This window comes from Helianthus annuus, chromosome 17 (assembly GCF_002127325.2).
Source record: "Helianthus annuus cultivar XRQ/B chromosome 17, HanXRQr2.0-SUNRISE, whole genome shotgun sequence".
NCBI lineage: Eukaryota > Viridiplantae > Streptophyta > Magnoliopsida > Asterales > Asteraceae > Helianthus > Helianthus annuus.
Genome location: NC_035449.2, coordinates 191,956,566 through 191,975,820, shown reverse-complemented (window position 1 = coordinate 191,975,820; position 19,255 = coordinate 191,956,566). Strand labels below are relative to the sequence as shown.

The window sequence follows — 19,255 nt, the reverse complement described above, 5'->3', positions numbered from 1 at the left end:
GTGCCTTTGGCCCAGGTTTAATAGGTGGTGGCCTTAGAAAGGAGCCCTTCGCCCTCTCAGTAGCCAATATTTCACTTGGTGTCTTGGTGAGAGGGGTGAAGTTGTCAGAGTAAGGGGATGGGCCTCTTCCCCGAGGTTTGTATGGGGAGTACGAGGGTCTTGTTCTATCATGCAACATTATATCAAAAGCGGGCTTTCGGGAGTAAGGTGTACCTTTATCAAGAGGTTTTGCAGCGGAGGTGACCCTTCGGGGTGGGGCGTCTATCTCCTTGGCTTTACTAACTGTGTCTTTGCCGCTGAAAAAGGCTCTAACCCTGCCCATGAGATTGTCAAACGAGCGAGGAAACTCTTCCCTCAGTTTCTCGCGTAGTTGTACGTGTTTTAATCTGTTTATGAAACTGCTGACCTTCACGACCTCCGGGACGTCCTTGATGTTCATGCTTTCCTTGACCCTCAGTTTCTATGTATTGGTCTATCCACTCGTTGGGTTCCTCGTCCCATCATACCGGTCGGAGTTTGGAGGTAGTTTTGTTTTAGGGGACATAGGTGCCTCTGCAATTCTCCGAGTGAACTTTGAGACTTCAGCCAGATCCCGTGGGAGGTAGGGTTGGTCCAGCAGATGAGGGTTTCTTGAGCATGACGGATCGTAGGAGGATTTCATTTTTCCCCTCTCGTATTGTCCTGCTCAGGTTCTTTCCTTCTTTCAAGAGATGAACTAATAATGCAGCTCGAGGGTTCTTCCTTTTTCAGGGAAGGACCGTCCACGGTTTCTTCAAGGACCAACAACGTAGTCCAAGGAGTCTTCCGTCTTCAAGGAGAGCGTCTGGATTTTCCTTAAGGGCTAGTAACGTAGTCCGACGATTCTTTCGCCTTCAGGAGGGAAGCCAACTAGGTAGCCCAGACTCCTCATTTCTTCAAGTGAAGGATTGATAACGTGATCTTCTGATTCTTTTTTCTTCAGGGAAGGAGCCAAATACACAACCCAGGCTTTTCCTTTCTTCCAGTGGAGGATGAGTAATGTAGTCCATGGATTCTTTTTCCTTCAGGGAAGGAGCCTAGCACACAGCCCAGACTTTTCCTTTCTTCAAGTGGAGGAATTTGTAAGGCAGTCCATGCTCCTTCCCTGTTTTTTTCTTTTTCTTTTGTTGTTTAGATCTTCGAACATGAGAACTTATGGAGGGGCTTAATCCTTTTCGGAGGAGGTAATACAAAAATAAAGATCCTTTCGAGAAGTTTTCAATGTGGGATCCCATGGTGTTATACCATGCTAGCTCCCCAGTTCGGTGTTGTCAAGCGTAGTTGGTCATACTTAATCTTATAAAATAGGCTGTCCTTGAGCCCGTCTGTCTAGACCATCGGTTGTGAATAAAGAATATAGTTACTTTCGATAAGTATCGAAAGTCTTCTAAATCATGATCACTTCTAATGAGTGACGTATTTATCCGAGACACGATAGCACGCAAGGATATAGCTGATAGATGTATCCGGCAGATTAGCATATGATTCTTTGTTGAATGGGAGTAGCCCGAGGTTAGCAAAGACTCTGTCCCACAATATCCCCCTAGACATATTAGTCCCTCAGTTCAATGTTGCACAAAGGTGTTTTTTTTTTTTTTTTTGCTTTCACTAATGTTGTGTTGCTTCCTTCCTAACCGAAGCTATATCCATGTGACCACTATTCTTTAGTGTCTTTTCAATGATCATGCCCTGCTTCTTGGGTGCACCTCATCCAGTCCAATACTAGCCTTCGTTGACCTGTCCCGTAGGTCGTGACTAATAGCTTCTTGTGTTGTCCACGTTCATGCTTCGATACTTGCCACGAAAACACTTTCAAAGAGGTAAGTTATACCAAAGGTCAATTTACTTATGTGTTAAACATGTTGTGTTGTGTGTACAAGTGCTTGTGCCTCATGTTTTATTTTGTGAAGACGTGTTGCCATCATATCATAAAGGGGGGTAGCCTACGTACCCTAGCAATGTTGTGATGGGAAGAATAAACTTGTATTTAGAAGTGGTGTACGGTGCAAGACTTCGGAGAAAGGCCTTGCGTAAATGTTTTGTGTTAGGGTCTAGAAAAGGACCTGGCAGAAGGGCCTGAGGAAGTGCCATGTGAAAGGACCTGGGAAAGGAACCTGGTGAAAAGACCTGAGGAAGGACCGTGTAGAAAGGACCTGAGGCGAGGCCAGGTGGAAGGGCCTGAGGAAGGACCTGAGGGAAGGACCGTGTAGAAAGGACCTGAGGCAAGGCCAGGTGAAAGGGCCTGAGGAAGGACCTGAGGGAAGGACCTGGGGAAGGTCCCGGGGAAGGACCTTGGCCGAAGGGCCTGAGGAAGGTATGGGTGAAGAACCTTGGCCGAAGGGCCTGAGGAAGGTACGGGTGAAGGACCTAGGCTGAAGGACCTGAGGAAGGTACGGGTGAAGGACCTTGGCTGAAGGGCCTGAGGAAGGGGCCAGGGGAAGAGGCCCCGCGGAAGGACCTGTTGGAAGGACCTGGACCTGTTGGAAGGACCTGGTACTAACAAGATATTATTATTTTACATTGGTAAGAGTGTGGTATCATTATTCTTTTTCTTTTTACAAAAGGTAAGGTCACATCACTTTAATAAAAGTATGTACTATAGGCTACAAGAGTTGTACTTGTATATTGGAGAGTCACATCCTCTTTTTTTAGAGTGTACTTTTTTATTAAAGTGTACTCCATACTATGTCAATTTTTAAATTAAAAAATGACATTTAACCTCTGTCAAGAGTCGGGTTTTAATAAAACAATTACACTTATGGCCATGGACTAAAGTTACACTCGTTTTGATAAAAAAGACAACTTTTCTTTCTTTGGATGATTAGATAGAACAATTAATCACCAATAAAATATCAAACAGTCCTGCAAGGTTGCCCTTATTTATTTATTTATTTATTATTATTATTATTTTTTTTAAGAGATATGAATCAAGACTTGCACTGTATAACTCACATGTTTGTTAGCATTTAACATAAACAAAGCATATACCCATTGTAAAATATGTCGCATATATTCACTGTAAAGCATGCATGCAATTTGTTGTAGTGCCATCTTTGCAACCATGTACTATTGGTTGGTATAATATTATATATGTGTGTATTTAGCATGAGTTGTTACGTATTTGAAATGACAGTGTATAACTGTTAACACCTAGCAGGTCAGTATTTGTACAGTTTTGCGAAAAGCAAACACCTCTTTCCAAGAAAAGGTAACCTATTATGTTTTCAAGAAAAAGATCTTGTGTATAATGTTGCCTTTTATACACTTCCAAGAAAGGTGGCAGGAAGGTCACATGGCTATGACACAAAAGGTTTCTTTGATTTTTGTCAAACAAAAAGTTTAGATCTTATCCTCCTGCCACTCCAGCTAATATTCATTGCCAAAATACATGATTTTCTTTTTTTTTTATAGCACCCCCACTGTGCATTATAATATTGTACACCGTGCATGTTCACTTGTACATCAACTTTTCAACGGAGAAAAACATATATTTTCAAGATCTTGTGGCAAATGTAACTCTTTAAGCATTTACATGCTTGCTATCATCATCTTCTTTTTCTTTTGTAAATCATCCCATAAAAACATAAGGATGTAAAAGAACTCTAACTTCCTATTTGCCACAGTGAGAAGCTCGGAGCAGGAATGCAACTAAACTCCCGAAAACTTCTAGATCTTTGAACATACATAATGATATATGATATAGATAGTTGGAGATTTGGAACCTGGTGACCGAAGTCCATATGCAGATCTGACAGTCGCGGAGAGGCAGATCTAGCCATTTGAAGGGACCGAGGATGCTTGCACTAAGTCCCACGGATGGCGCCAATGTCGAATCCCCATATCCCTGAAGTGGTTCAGGGAGTTTGGCGGCACTAACCTTAGATTCGGTGAGCTCCGGTTCAGGTTCGTCATCTTGTCGTCATGGTGACAGTCCCTCTTGCGATGTGTCGGGTCTTGGGCTGCAACCACATGAAGATCTAGTTAGAGGGCCCAAGGGGGTTCACCCCGTGGGCACTCCGACGCTCAAGTCAGTATCATGTATGGCAATGATAGTTATAAGTGCAAGTAAAGAGTGTAGTTTAGAGAGAAGGAGCAGGAGTAATATTAGAGTAGGGAAGGAAGGAGTAACCTTTTTTGTGGGGAAATGTCATCCGTCTTCTAGTAGAAGGAAGTTTTCCTTATATAATGAGATATTTGGGCTATAGCCCTAATGGGCCGATCCAAGAGTGGGCTTATCAGGACATGGCCCACTCAAACCAACTAAATATACCGGGAAAGACACAAGTGGGCTCGAGCCCAGCCACCAATCTAGGGCGATGAGCCCGGACGAGGAACCCAAGCGGGGACCCTCGTCGTCAACAACCAAACTAAATAATATACAAGTCACATGTAACCAGGGGGAGTATAGAAGGGGCGGGAGGGGGCGCCCGACCTTCCGAACTTTTCGCTCAGTAGTGTTATATATGTAATTTCGTATAGAAATTTTTTGGTATATACGTTTTCGACCCCCGGTTCTATAAAAATTTTCGGATATATACGTTTTCGACCTCCCGTCATTCGGGTCAAGCTTCGCCATTACATGTAACTTTATAACATTTAATCAAAAGAAATGCTAGAAAGTTTGCTAATGACCAAAACTTCCACTCCACCTTCTATGTGAATATAAAAATTACCAAAAAATGTGTTCCTTTCACATTCACATACGTTTTTTCAACATAAAGAAGAAAAGTATTCTACTTTAACCTTACATTGGCCAATCAATTAAACATTAATACCATCAAGTTCAAGCGAATGAGAATAATTCCCACCTTTTGGACTTCTTTTCATATACAAAATTTCCCAAACACATACTATAATAACCATGTGGATATTAATTTAGATCACTTAAGTTCACATGTTTGGATGTCTTTTTATATATCAAATTTCACTACACAAATGATATAAATACCCATATGAGTATCAATTTATATCATTTCAATTCAAAAATGGCATTTGATGCTAGCCAAAAGAAAAGATCTTCATGTGAGAAGTTCATGCAAATGGTGAGAAACATGTTTGGGCTCTCATCATTTCCCTTGCCAAGAACAAATGTTAGATCAAATAGCTCTCCGCCTCCGCCACATAAGCATCATCCGACGGTGGAACAACCGAAAAAACAAATATCAGAAAAAGGAAATAGCATCCACGTGGGCGGTTCAGATGGAAGAGGAAGCTCATCGTTCATAAAGATCCATGGAACCGATCACCACGACATGAAAACATGTGAGCTAAAGGATTCAGTCACAAACCTTATGGTTTCAGATTATATTAAAAGGTTCCATGAGAGGAACACGCGTGACTACATTGGTGATGCCTCCCCCATCATGCCGCTGCCACAACCATACCTTCATCAAGATAGGTTGCTCTTCAAGTGATAAATATTTGCTTTCTTGAAATGTGTTATTGTGTTTTATGAACTTTATTATCAATAAATTGTTGGTTTGCAAGTATAAAGATCGTTTTAAAATATGAGAGATGCATTTATGAGTTTGTAAGGGAAAAGTTACTATAATTGTTTGATTGCAGTTTTAAGAGGATGATAAATGCCAACAATTTTATAAGTAAAAAATTCACATTAATCCTCAAATTGTTAGGTGCAAAGGTTACATAACACTACTCCTAAATCACACCAAGTTTTACCCCATGCCAGGAATTTGTGATTTTATTTTCCGTAATGTCAAGGCCTGCAAACAAAACAAAACAAACGGGCACAACAAACACTTAAACGAACGGATTTTCTTTTGTGTGTTTTTTTTAAAGAAAATGAATGCATGAGATAGTATTCTAAACGAATACAAACGAACAAATTAAGGGTTAAGCGATCTAAATGTTCTCATGATTTTTAATATTCTAAACGAATACAAACGAACAAATTAGGGGTTAAGCGATCTAAAATTTAAGTATGAGTGAATGGACCAGAATCCAAATTGGGCCTAAATGAACTATTCTAACATCTGAAAATCAAATTTTAAATAAATTCAATGATTATGTAATAAAAGTAAATGATGGATATAATCATATAATGAACCCAAATGAGGGAACAGAAAAAATATTCTTAGGAATTTAAATGAACGAACGGGATATATTTCCATGTTTGTTTGTTTAGTTATATAAATAAAAAAAGTCCAAATAATCTTTCTATACTAATAAATTAAAAAAAAAAATTAGACACGTGTTATTTTCTGGTGCTTTCTCAGCTTATTATTTGTTTTTCTATAAATAATTTTAAACAAATGTTTAGATAAGGATAAACGTTTGTTTTATATATTAAATATTTGTTTCGGATGCTTTCTCATCTTATTTTCCTATTTATCTTTTATATTAAATAATAATAATTTAAACAAAAATAGATAAGAATCAATATTTGTTTTCTATAAATAATTTTAAACAAATATTTAGATAAGGATAAACGTTTGCTTTTCGACTTCACTCGGTTCGAAACAAACTTTACGAAACATACATAAAATAAACACGACAACATATTATATTTGACATGAACCATTTCCCAAAAAAAATTATGCCGAAACGTAGAACAAATTGAATTTATACAAAAACATACATAAAAATACGCACGTAAAAATGGTTTCTTAAACGAAAACGTATTATATTTGACCTGACTCGTCTATAAAAAAAAATTTACGTCGGGATGTAGAACAAATCATATTTATACATACCTGTACATAAAATATGAGTGTAAAAAATAGTTTTTAAGTAAAGGAAGTATAGGGGCAAACCGAAACAAAATATTAGTAAAAAAATTAATAGGTTAAAAACGTTCGTAAAACCGTGCTAAGTAGCACCAATGCCACAACCACATCAACTCTCAACATCGTAAAAATAAAATAGATAAAATGGTAAAAATTACATTAAACGAAAAGCAAACTAAAATCGTTGAACCACGCACACCCGTTACAGTGTGTTAATGCGAAGAAATTAACCAGAAACGTAAAACGTTGAAAATAATAACTTAGTCAATCTAGGACCCGCCCGTTGCGGCGAACTTTTCAAAAGGGAAAAAATGAACGCGTTGCGACGGGTTTGTCAAATATGAAAAATAGAGCAAAAAACGTTGAATCTCACATGTACGCTACGACATGTTAACTCGCAAAATTTAGAACGAAATGTAAAACGAAAAACTTGCGAAAGATAAAAAGTATGGGGGACCAAAGTTGTAAATAATAAAGTGTTGTGTTAAATTACAAAAAATGAAAAACTTTGAGTTAAAAGTAAGAATTTCAAATAGATTAAAATGTAAAAGATAAAACTTTTAGGTTAAAAGTGAAATATCAAAGTTTTTTTTGTTGAAAAACTCTCCAAGCTTGGGGTACAACTCCTAATGCATAAAAAAAGTTGCTAATTTATATATGGAATAATTATAAAGTTATATCCCAAGTATTATGAGTAGATATATATACTTGGAGTTCAATGATTGAAATTATGATAAACTAGGAATCAAAGATTCCCGTTTGAAGCTAAAATGTTATAACACCAAAGTTCATTTTTAAAAGATAAATCTTGACGATTGTATGTGTTAACATATTATATTATATTTTATTCATCACGTGCAATACGCGAGTTTTTTTAAAGATATATCTTTTTTTATTATTTATTATATAAAATTATATTTATGCAACCCGTGTAATACACGGGGTTGAAACCTAGTTTCTCATTAAATAAAAAGAAATCATGTTGCAAATGGTTTTAGGATCGATGATTATAAGTTGCGAGTTATTTTTCTTGGGCTTTTTTATTGGTTCTAATAATTGGGCCGCTAGCTAAAAAGTTCAAAAGAAATAATTGGAGCTTTTGATATCAGGATGCAGTACCCTTTGTTGGGTCGTCCTGGACTATGAAGCAATCTATGAGCCACACCAATACATATATCTTAAGGTGCCGGACCGCTGTTAGCTCAATGCTAGCCTTCCTTTTAAGAGCGTATACATACACAAATATCTTTTCTATGGGAGACAACATTGTTATGTTGGTAAATTGAAAGCATCATGACACCCTTCCAAAACTCAGAATTTCCACTATCTAAACACAACCATGGTGTGCCCTTAAAATTTTATAGTCTCTAATTGTATTTAGAGGTTTTCCAGTTGTTTTATGTGGGACATTACATTATTGTTATATTAATGTTTGAAAGTAAAAAGACTTATTATTGAATTTAGGACATTACATTTTTCCGCTTATACTGTATAACTGAAAGCTCCAAAGACTTTCTTTTTGAACGGTAAGGAACGACGTGCCAACCACTGTGACACCGGGCTCTGTGGCCAAAGTCCACTACTCGACCGCCGCCAGCCCCTTGGCTCTCCCAGATGCTGGAAACCCGACTTCCATCCGCCCGAAGGCACGGCAGTTGAATAATCGGTAAAACCTCGCCTCCCATCCAAGACGAACAGGCGCCACCTGTATTTGCCCTTCACGTGGATGTCGTAGAAAATAATGAGAGTGGGAATCGAACCTGGATCACAAGGAACACTAAGTCTTTCCTAAACCACTCCACCAATAACTCATTGGCAAAAGCTCCATAGACTTCTCGTTGATTTGTTGGAGAGTGACAAGGGGTATTAACAATCCAAATTCCCAAGTTGACATAACTTATATATTTAATGACGAAAGCCATTGTGATTTTTCTTTTTTTTTTTTTGTAATTCCAACTTGCTTTAAAAAAAAAAGTATTTGCCTCAATAATTATCAATTAGTTAGTGTATGCTAATAAAAACAATAACAATTTATCTTCGTCCTCACCCCAACTTTAAATATTTCGATAGTTGAATTCTAATTGTATATGCCGAGAGAAAGCAACCTTGAATATGCTAAGACAAAATAATCAACCATATAATGCCAACTCTCTCTCTCTCTCTAGCTTCTTACTGCATCCAAATTGTTCTTACCAGATTCATTTCCTTACTTAGAGCATACGTAGTGGGGCGGTATAACCCCCCATGGCGCCCACATGGCGCCGTGCACACCAAAACCAAAGGCGCTATGCCCAAAAAAAAATTGAAAGCGCTATAATCATAACGGCGTTTTAATTGTGGAATTGAATTTTTGACCGTTGTAAACGGTCATTTTAATAAAAAAAAAAATCAATTTTTTTTTCAAACTTTCCTTTAAATCATTACCTCCTCTCCTATTTTTTTTACCACAAACACTCAAACACTCTCATCTCTTCCATTTCTTTTTTACAAATCTTGATATTTTATACAATGCATCCATTCAACCGTGGCTTCATTCCTCCCCGATCAAGTGCGGACCCAAACCAAAGTGGTAATCCTACTCGCCCCGTGTCGCCGGTTCCCACTAGACCCAACCCTTTCGGCTCCGGTTTTCTCGATTACAATCAACAAAGTCCCGGGTTCATGAATCTTTTGAACCAACCGCTATCATGGGACCCTAATCTCTACGGGTGGAACCCGAATCAAAACACGGATGGGATGGGGTCGTCTCAAGCGTTTGGGTCGGCTCAAGCTTTCGGCTCCCCACTACACGAACCCGATGTTGTTCCGGAGACGCAACCCGAGGTACCGGATACGCAACCGGAGACGCAAAAAGGAAAAGGAAAAGCAAAAGCAAAACGGTCACATAAAAAGAAAGTGGAAAGCACCACCCGAGCGAAAAAAATGTGATAACGTGGGAGCCCGAAGAGGAGTATGCGTTAACCCGCGCTTTCATCGATGTTTCGGAGGACCCGGTCATATGTATGTTTTTTTTTCTTTGTTTTTTTTCCGTTTTCTGTTTTTAAATTTATTTTCTGTTTTTTAATTTATTTTCGGTTTTTTTTTTATTTTCTGTTTTAAATTTATTTTCTGTTTTTTTTTTTATTTTCTGTTGCAAATTTATTTTCTGTTTTTTTTTTATTTTCTGTTTTTAAACTTATTTTCTGTTTGTTATTTATTTTCTGTTTTTATTTTTTTAAATTTTAGACTAACATTATATTTTGTTTTTTTTAGCAAATAATCAAAGTAACGAGAACTTTTTTTCGATCTCATGGGTAGAGGAGACGAATACCGCCTACCGGACTCTATATCCGGGAAGTGGACCGATATAAACAAGAAATGCACAAACTTTCAAACCATGTACCAACGCTTGTTTTCCGGATGGAAAAGTGGAGGCTAATGGTCATTTCCCGTACATGAGGTGTTGGCAAATCCTTCGCCATAGCCCCAAATGGGCCACCGTATCTACTCCGAGTGGTCGTTCGGGAAATACACCGCCATCAAAGAGGTCCAAAACAAACGAGTCGGGTGAACCCGAAACGCCAACCTCCGACGCTCGAAACACCGACTTGAACGAGGATATTCCGGATGACGAGCCGGTGGAGGAGCTACCAAGACCGCCCGGAAGAAAAAGCCGGGCGAAAAAACCCGAGTCGTCGTCGATGTCTATGGGAACGGATATGAGTAACGCATTTTCGGAGATAAACAAGCGACTTCAAGACATACACGAACTCGGTAATAAACGTTTGGAGGAGAACCGCGAAGTTACGGAGATTATGCGGGATAGACAATGGGCTCACGACTTTGAGTTCTACTCGAAACCGCATGACCACTTAACGGGAAAAACTTTGAAAATGGCGTTGGCACAAAAGGAGCGGATTGAAAAAAAATATAACATTTGATTGTGTAATTTTTTTTTATTCTAGTTTAATGTTTTTTTTCTAGTTTAATGTTTTTTTTATTTTATTGTACTTTTTTTTATTTAATGAAATGAATTTTATTTTTAAAAAACTTACAAATGAATTAAAAAAATAAAAATTAAAAAATGAGTAATGATTACACAGGGGCTTTATGACTACGGCCTCAAATTGCATAACGCCCCATAAAGCCGCGGGGTGACGTGGCATGCCACATGTCGCATAACGCCCCCAAAAGGGCTTTATGACTACACATGGCCTTAGGGTGTACGGGGCACCCTTCGGGGACCCCTTCGGTGACCGGTTTTACCGATAGGCAAGAACACCGCCGATGTTGCGGTGAGGTAGAGAGAGGAGAGTGGCCGGTGGCGGCTCACCGAAGAGAGAGGGAGGAGAGAGAGAGGGGCGGTCCAATCACAAGCTTTCCTTTTTTTTTTTTTTTTTAAAAAAAAAACCAATTCACCTAAGAGGGGAGTGGCGCCATCAAATTGGGGTGTTAGGGGAGTTTAAGAGGGGACTTGACGTGGCACACGGGGATTGGTTTGGCGTAAGAGAGGGGACTCACCTATTAGGTGAGCACCCCCTTCACCCTTAGGAATAAGCCTAGCAAAAAGATGGGCTTGTCGGGTAGTGGGTCGAATTCAGTTATGACCGAAGCGCTCGACCTGAGCTAGACGTGTCATTTTATATAAAAAAAAAGCATCAAAATGGTCCACCAGCTATGTTTATTTTATATGGGGGCTAATGGCGACGGCTGGCTAAGGCGTTGGCGCTAACAACAAGGGTGACAATGATGGTGCTGGCGCACAGTGGCAATTGGTAGTGCTTCCCATTCGGACATGTTCTAAGCCAACAAGTTTTATATGAGCGACTTATGGCGTATTGTATAATTTGATTATATCGTTTCTTTTGAACGGCCAACAATCCTTCAAATGGGCTACTGGCGAAATTCACCACATCGGGATACACTCGTCTCCGAACTGAGGAAAACCCTCACCTAGGGCAGAAGTCCGTCAACACTCGCCCAAAGGCACGACAGTGCGGTGAGGTAAAACTCATTCAGTTCAAGAATCGAACTAGCTATCGCCATCTACTCCCCTAGTCTCCCATCATCACCAGGTGCCGCTTAAAACTAATGGGAAGAAGCAGGTATTGAACTTGGGTCTCTTGAAAACCCAAGTCTCTCCCTTACCACTCCACCACAAGCTCATTGGCATTTGATTATATCTAACTAAACAATCAAGCAAACAGAAACTATATATGAGGATCAAGTTGAGTCTTGAGATGTACACAAGTCTTTCACACATGTAAGGCAAAATAAATAAAGACATGGTGTATGAAAAATGTTGAAAAATATTATGAACCCCTACACATTTATATAAATTAAAGTTTTGAACTTTGTCAAAAACAAGATATAATTAAACCATACAAATCTTTCAATAAACATACCCTAATTTAATCTCTTAAATAATTAGCATCCCACCTAACTAATTCAAACTTAATTTATAAATACCTCTCTATCTTGCTCTCTTCACAACTTAATTTACATATACAAACACTCAGCATGTTATTAATCCACAACATTCATAATAAGATCATCATGCAACACTAATGATGCTATCCCCATTGTTACTATTAAAGCTACCCGATATTTCTTGAAAAGGGGCAACAGTGTGTCTTGTCGTTGACGATGGTGATGATTGTTGCTCGGAAGATGTGGATGGTGTAGGGGTTGAGAGGTTGAGTGTTAGGGGTAATGGCGGCTCGCAATGGTCCTCTGTGGTGGTTAGATTGAGTTTGGCCATTTTGGTAGATGGCGGTATGGGAATTGGAGGCATGAGATTTCCGGAGGGTTTGGTTACCTTTTTAGTAGGTGCAAGTCCGAGCGTTAGGCTCTCTAATGAGTTATGACATCCGATGAGTTGTGACCTTGCCGGGAATGATGACGTGGGATATTTTACAGGCTCGTGTTTGTCTTCGTTCATTGGTGAATTCATATGCTGCAAATGCGGAGGTATTTAAAGAAAACTATCAATTATGTTGGCTAGTAATAAATATTAAATAAGATGTACAAAATCATGGGAATGACATAATAAGCGAACATAACCGAAGTTAGTTTTTCGTAACCGAAAATTGTTCTTCGGTTATGACTAGTTGTATGGACAATATGATATTTATGAGCTAATTTGCAATCATGGGCGGACCTAGCCTTTGGCCAGGGTGGGCGGCCGCACCCCTTGAAAAAAAAATTAGTGTATATATTAGGCAAAAATCCCGACCGCACCCTTGAAAATATGGTTGAACACCCCATCCGCGCCCCCAGCAAAAAGTTTCTGGGTCCGCCAGTGTTTGCAATTTGAATTTTTGTTGCATATATTTTAACCTACATTGGTAAATTACAACATAAACTACATATTAGCCAGCGGTATCCGATATTCCGATACTTGTTGGTAGTGTTGGTAGTGTGTAGTTTACGTATCTACACTCGAGTGTTTTGAGTCCTGATTGACTTATAAGTTATAATTACAATAAACCAATAAAAGTAAATTTGTTGGTCCATAACCAATAAATGGGCTTTGGATCCAAATAGTAACTATGAACCGGGTCCCGGGCCTAGAGTTGTTTTTCTTGGGCCTTTGTATGTTTTTTGGGGCCTTTGTTTTTCTCTGCCTCTCATAAGTTATTGGGCCCTTTTTGAAGCTAAATTCTAACACTTGTTATATTGTTAAGATATGCGCTTAAATTACAAGTTAAAATTTTTATTTTATTATAAAGTATATAATAAAGTAGTGCTTAGACCACAAAACTTACACTTACATAAAATAACCTATCATTTTAAGTTTTGACATATACCCCTTACAGATACAAAATATAACAAGTCAACACAAAAACCTATCATGTTGGTCCAAGATCAACCCGTTTAGCTAGATATGTTTGTAGGTTTGACCCAAAACTAGCCCGGACCAATTTAAAATCTTGTCACGTTTTCATGTCACTTATGATTTATAAACGAGTAAACTGCCATTTTGGACCCTGTGGTTTGGTCAATTTTGCCACTTTAGTCCAAAACTCAAACTTTTTGCATTTGGGTCCCTGTGGTTTCAGTTTTATTGCCATTTTGGTCCAAAAATGAAATCAGGTCATCTTTGTCTTATAAAATCCTGTTATTTTGTCATTTTCTGCAGGGGCAAAATGATCATTTCTTTTTTATAAATAAATACTATATTTTATAAGACAAATATGACCTGATTTGCTCCTGAGGAAAATAACAAAATTGCAGATTTTATAAGCAAGTATGACCTGATTTCATTTTTAGACCAAAATGACAATAAAACTGAAACCACAGGGACCTAGATGCAAAAGGTTTGAGTTTTAGACTAAAGTGGCAAAAGTAACCAAACCTCAGGGACCAAAATGACAGTTTACTCTTTATAAACCCTAGGTTGTAATAAATCTGTGTTATTAATTGTGTGTCTATATTGTGGAAACTGTTTACAAGTATTTTTTATTATTAGTTTAGACAAGATTTAATATTTATGTGGTGCAACGCCATTCACACAAGTAGGTGGGGGATGTGATTATCTTGGTGGCCTGGAAGAATCCATCCATCCATGTCAACTTTTCGTACTAATTATTATAACCAGTCATTTCATATTTTTTAAAAGATATGATATCAGAGAATCGTATTACGAAAACTTCAAAACCATTAAAAAAACATAATAAATAATTTAATAAAAGACTAACTGGTATTCGACCACAAATATAAATACTTCGTTTTTAGTATATTGAATACTTATATGGGTGAGTTCAAAAAAAGCCTTAAACCTAGAAAAACACTATCATTTTTTTTTTAACCAAAATAGGTTTCTTTCATTCAACACGAAAAAGGGCAATTATAAAGCAATGGCAGGTAGTCGGGTAACAAGTTGCGCCGCCCAGGGGCGTACCCACATATATATTAAGGTGGGCGAGCACACCTCTTGAAAAAAGAAAATTTAGTGTTAAATTCCTGGTAAAATCCCGACCGCACCCCTTGAAAATTTTCATCCGCACCCCTTGGAAATTTTCGATCGCTCCCCTTACGAAAAAATCTTATGAATTTATAATTTTTTGTATGTAAACACTGATTTTTTTTAAAATACAACCTAATTAACTTTCCACTTAACTAATTAACTTTCTCTTAACCTTTAACCTAATAAACACACCATAATCCAAGCCCAACCCAATCTGATAATCTAATTTGAACAGAAATATAATAACCCAACCCACCGCAATTCCGGCTAGCAAACTCATGAAAACAACATCTTCATCACTCTTTCCGGGTATGGTTCGATTATTTTGTTGTTTCTTATTTTATTTGGATTTTTAGGAGAAATAAAATTGTTAAAAGATGTTGAAATTTTAGTTGTTTTGTTGTTTTAACTTTAGTTGGCTGATTTTGTTATTTTAGTTATAGTTTAGTGTGTTTAAATGGTTAGTTGGAAGGAATCAACGATTAAAACTAGGAGTTGATTTTAAAGTTGAAAATTATGAAGTTTGGTGATTATTGTTTAAGTGTTTAATGTTGAAAATTAGTTGTATATGTTATATAGAGAAAAACTTGCTTAGAAAAGTAGCTCTAGAAGTTTTGGATAGATTTCAAAAAATGAAAACCCGTATGGCGACATTTTAAATATATTTGTAACGACGTTTGACATGTTTTTGATGATTATATAAATTTTAGCTTGATGTTCTTTTGTTTTACATGACTCGACCCGACCCGATATGAACCGAATTTTTTTATATATCTACGGGCCTAAAATCTTTAAAAATATTCCGCACACCCATGAAAAATTTTCTAGGTCCGCCACTGGCGCCGCCACCCCCTTTTGAATACTACAGTATAGATATGTATATATACATGTCGCTTATGAGCTGTATGCATGTATGTATTTCGCAAGCTATGTATAATTGTCTCTTTTTTATATTTTTTTTCAAAAACAAATAACACAAAAGAAAGATCCATAGTGGTTTTTCTTTTGCGGTTCCCAAGTATTTTAATATGTAAGAAAAAAAAATTGATTGACATAAGCATTACGAACAGTTGACACCATGTGCATACGATGATTCTATAATACCATGAGATAACTTATCTTTTTGTACGAAAAGTTTACACAAATAAATAAATGTACAAGGATAAGATTTTAAAATATTATTTAATTGATGAGGCATCTTACAAGTAGCAAAAATGCCGGTTTTATGTTTTACGGGAATCTATTGTATCAATTTGTCTGGTATTTGTCTCACATGTATTTAACACTACCATTATACAATAAAAGTGATTTGTATTGTATTATACGTATTGGTTCCGTTTGTTGCTTAACTCTAAAGCAATTGTCTTAAACTTAAACTAATAATACTTCTACCATTTGATAGGTTAGATCGTATATTATATATATGCAATGAAAGTTAAACAATATAAATCAATGAACAGGAAAAAAATAATAATAATGATATGCAAAATGGTAACATATCAGTGGTAATGTGGAAAAGGCTGGATCTCCGGCGACGCCTATTGTGATTAGCTCGCCGGAGAAAGTACTTTTGAGCATGACTAGCCACCTGAGTCGGCTAGTCATGCTCAGAAGTTAGGGGTACAAATGAGCCGAGCGGCTCGCGGGCTACTCGAGATCGGTTCGAGAAAAAGCTCGAAACGATCCGAGCCTTATCGAGCCCGAGCTGAGCTTGAGCCTAAAATAAAGCTCGTTTATTTATCGAGCCCGAGCTCGAGCCTCACATGTGAAACTCGTTAGGCTCGTCGAGCCTTAGTGTAAACGAGCCGAGTCGAGCTTATTTAAACTTGTTTACAAGCCGACCTCGAACCTAAAAATAAGCTTATTTAGTAAACGAGCCCGATCCCGAGCTTCACTTATCGAGCTCGCGAGCCTAAAAAGTTTATTATTTATATTATTTTTATTTAATATATTAATTAATAGATAATAAACGAGCCGAGCCGAGCTCGGGCTTTGAAAACAAAGCTCGAATCGAGCCGAGCTCGAGCCCGAGCTCGAGCCCGAGTTAATCGAGCTCGGACTCGGCTCAGCTCGTTTGCAACCCTACTCAGAAGAACAATATAAATCAATGAACAGGAAAATAATAATGATATGCAAAACGGTACCGTATCAGTGGTAATGTCGAACAGGCTGGATCTCCGGCGACGCCTATTGTGATTAGTTCGCCGGAGAAAGTACTTCTGAGCATGACTAGCCACCTGAGTTGGCGTTCGAGTTTTCACGAAGTTTCTAGAAATTCCTCTCCAATCTCCTTTTCCTACCTTCTGTAATCCGACTAGAAACAACCGGTGTTCTTCCTCCGTCCACGGTACACCTATTCAACTCAAAATCAATCGGAAATCTAAATTAAACCACAGATAACAGATTACAGTTTATAAGATTGCTAAATCACAATAAGCGAATTGAAACTATATTGTTATATATAGAATGAACTTGATGTTAGTGATTGCCGGATTGATACACCTATTCAACTCAAAATCAATCGGAAATATAAATTAAAACTACAGTTAACAGATTACTAAATTGCTAAATCAGAAAACACAAACTAAAAGCTACAGATAGCGGATTATTGAATCGCGAAATAGCTAATTCATAAAACTGAATTAAAACAATAGATGAATAGAATGAAATTGATGCTAGTGACTGAAGGATATATTCAACTCAAAATCAATCGCAAATATAAAGTAAAACTACAGATAGCAGATTACAAATAACTAAATCGCTAAATCTGAAAACGCAAATTGAAATTATAGAATGAAATCACAGATAACGAATCGCAAATTCGCTAAATCAGAAAACGTAAATCGAAATTATAGAATAAAACTACAGATAACGGATTACTGAATCGCTAAATCACAGAAATCGAACTAGAATTACAGAATGAAACAACAGATAACGGATTACGGATTACTAAATCGCTAATTCGCCAAATCACAACAAACAGATTGAACTCATAACACAAAATTGACGTTAGTGATTGCATGATTCGAGCATCAAATGAACCGATCGGCGAATAAAAGTATAAAACTACCTCGCTTCCGTTCACGACTACGAGCAGAAGGATGAACAACGTCGTCTGAAGCATATCCAGCAGCATCAGCGTTAGAATCCTGAGGTTGTTCATCAAACTGAGCTAGATTATTCATGCTAGCACTCTTCCTGAACGACGACGATCCTCCTCCTCCGCCTTCCGTCAATCTAACTCCGAACAACATGATACCTTTATTACCGCCGTTTGCGACGGAAGAAAACGATGCTCCGCCGCTAGAAGCATCTTCCGAGCACTTTCCAGGCACAATCGCCATTGTTATTTGTCTCTCACTCTAGAGAGAGAGAGAGTTTAGAGAGAGAAAGAATGGATTGAAATGTGGATTTGAATATTTGATAGGTAAGTTGTTGTTGTTAAATATGGGCATTTTCTAGGTTTTTTAGCAACTTGTATACTTTAATAAGTAACAAGTATGACTGGAAATGAGGTAGTGGTTGAGTGGTTGCGGAAAAATTTAGGGTTTCTCGTGACACAGGTTTAATTTTTACTCTCCTCATTATTTTCTACGGCATCCAGGTGAAGGGCGAATACGGGTGGCGCCGGTTCGTCTTAGATGGAAGGCGAGGTTTTTCCGATTATTCCACTGTCGTGCCTTCGGGCAGGTAGAGGTCGGGTTTCTGCGTATCTGAAAGAGCCAAGGGGCTGCCGGTGGTCAAGTAGTCAATTTTAACCACAGCACCCGGTGTCACAGTGATTGTCACGTCGTTTTTTGTCGCCGTTAAAAAAAGATGATAAGAAGTATGACTGGCTAGAGTTTTGCTTAGATGTTACGCAGGACCAGTGGTTCACATGTACCCCCGTGCTCATCATCACCGTACAAATGGTTTACTTTCTTATCTTTGTTTTCTCCACCTCTTATTATTTTTCTTTTGAGTAAATTTCGTTTTCCCTCACGTGTTTAATAATAAGTGTTACATCCAAATTTATTTATTTATTTGTTTGGGGCATACACGGTTTTGCATTTTCTTACTACTTGAATTTAGCTCATCAATACCACACTTTTTAGTCAAGTGAATACAAGTTAAGAGTGTCACATGTTAGACAATACAACAACACCACATAAGTAAATAAGAAAACTATACTCAAACAGATGGAGCAGCGCCACATAAGTAAATGAGGAAACTATAGTTACATAGATGGAGTAGCGCCACATAAGTAAATGAGGAAACTATAGTTACATAGATGGAGTAGCGCCACATAAGTAAATGAGGAACATATCTAACATTATCTTCACATGTAATTGTAATATACATTTGAAAAACAATCCATACATTAATATAAACGAGTAGGGTGCCCATGCGATTCGGTTGTACGATACTTTGCACTGGTGTAATTTCCGTCTCCTCAAGACGTCATGAAGCCCTGCGTTACATCGTTTTTGAATTACGTTATCATTTTGTTTAGACCTTGTTTGTTTGTTTGTTAACCAATTTCGTGTGACGACTCAAAATTATT

The 19,255-nt window shown here is 37.8% G+C and overlaps 1 protein-coding gene across 1 annotated transcript; it reads right to left on the bottom strand.

The window, feature by feature from the left end:
• Positions 1–12,053: 12,053 nt before the first annotated feature.
• LOC110926321 (transcription factor MYB1R1) lies at positions 12,054–18,141 on the bottom strand. Its single transcript, XM_022170069.2, has 3 exons — positions 17,783–18,141; positions 16,857–17,065; positions 12,054–12,699 (listed from the first exon to the last, which is right to left on the bottom strand). The coding sequence occupies exons 1-3, from the start codon at positions 18,054–18,056 to the stop codon at positions 12,298–12,300; spliced, it is 885 nt and encodes a 294-aa protein (XP_022025761.1). The 5' UTR covers positions 18,057–18,141; the 3' UTR covers positions 12,054–12,297.
• Between the last annotated feature and the right edge of the window lie 1,114 nt (positions 18,142–19,255).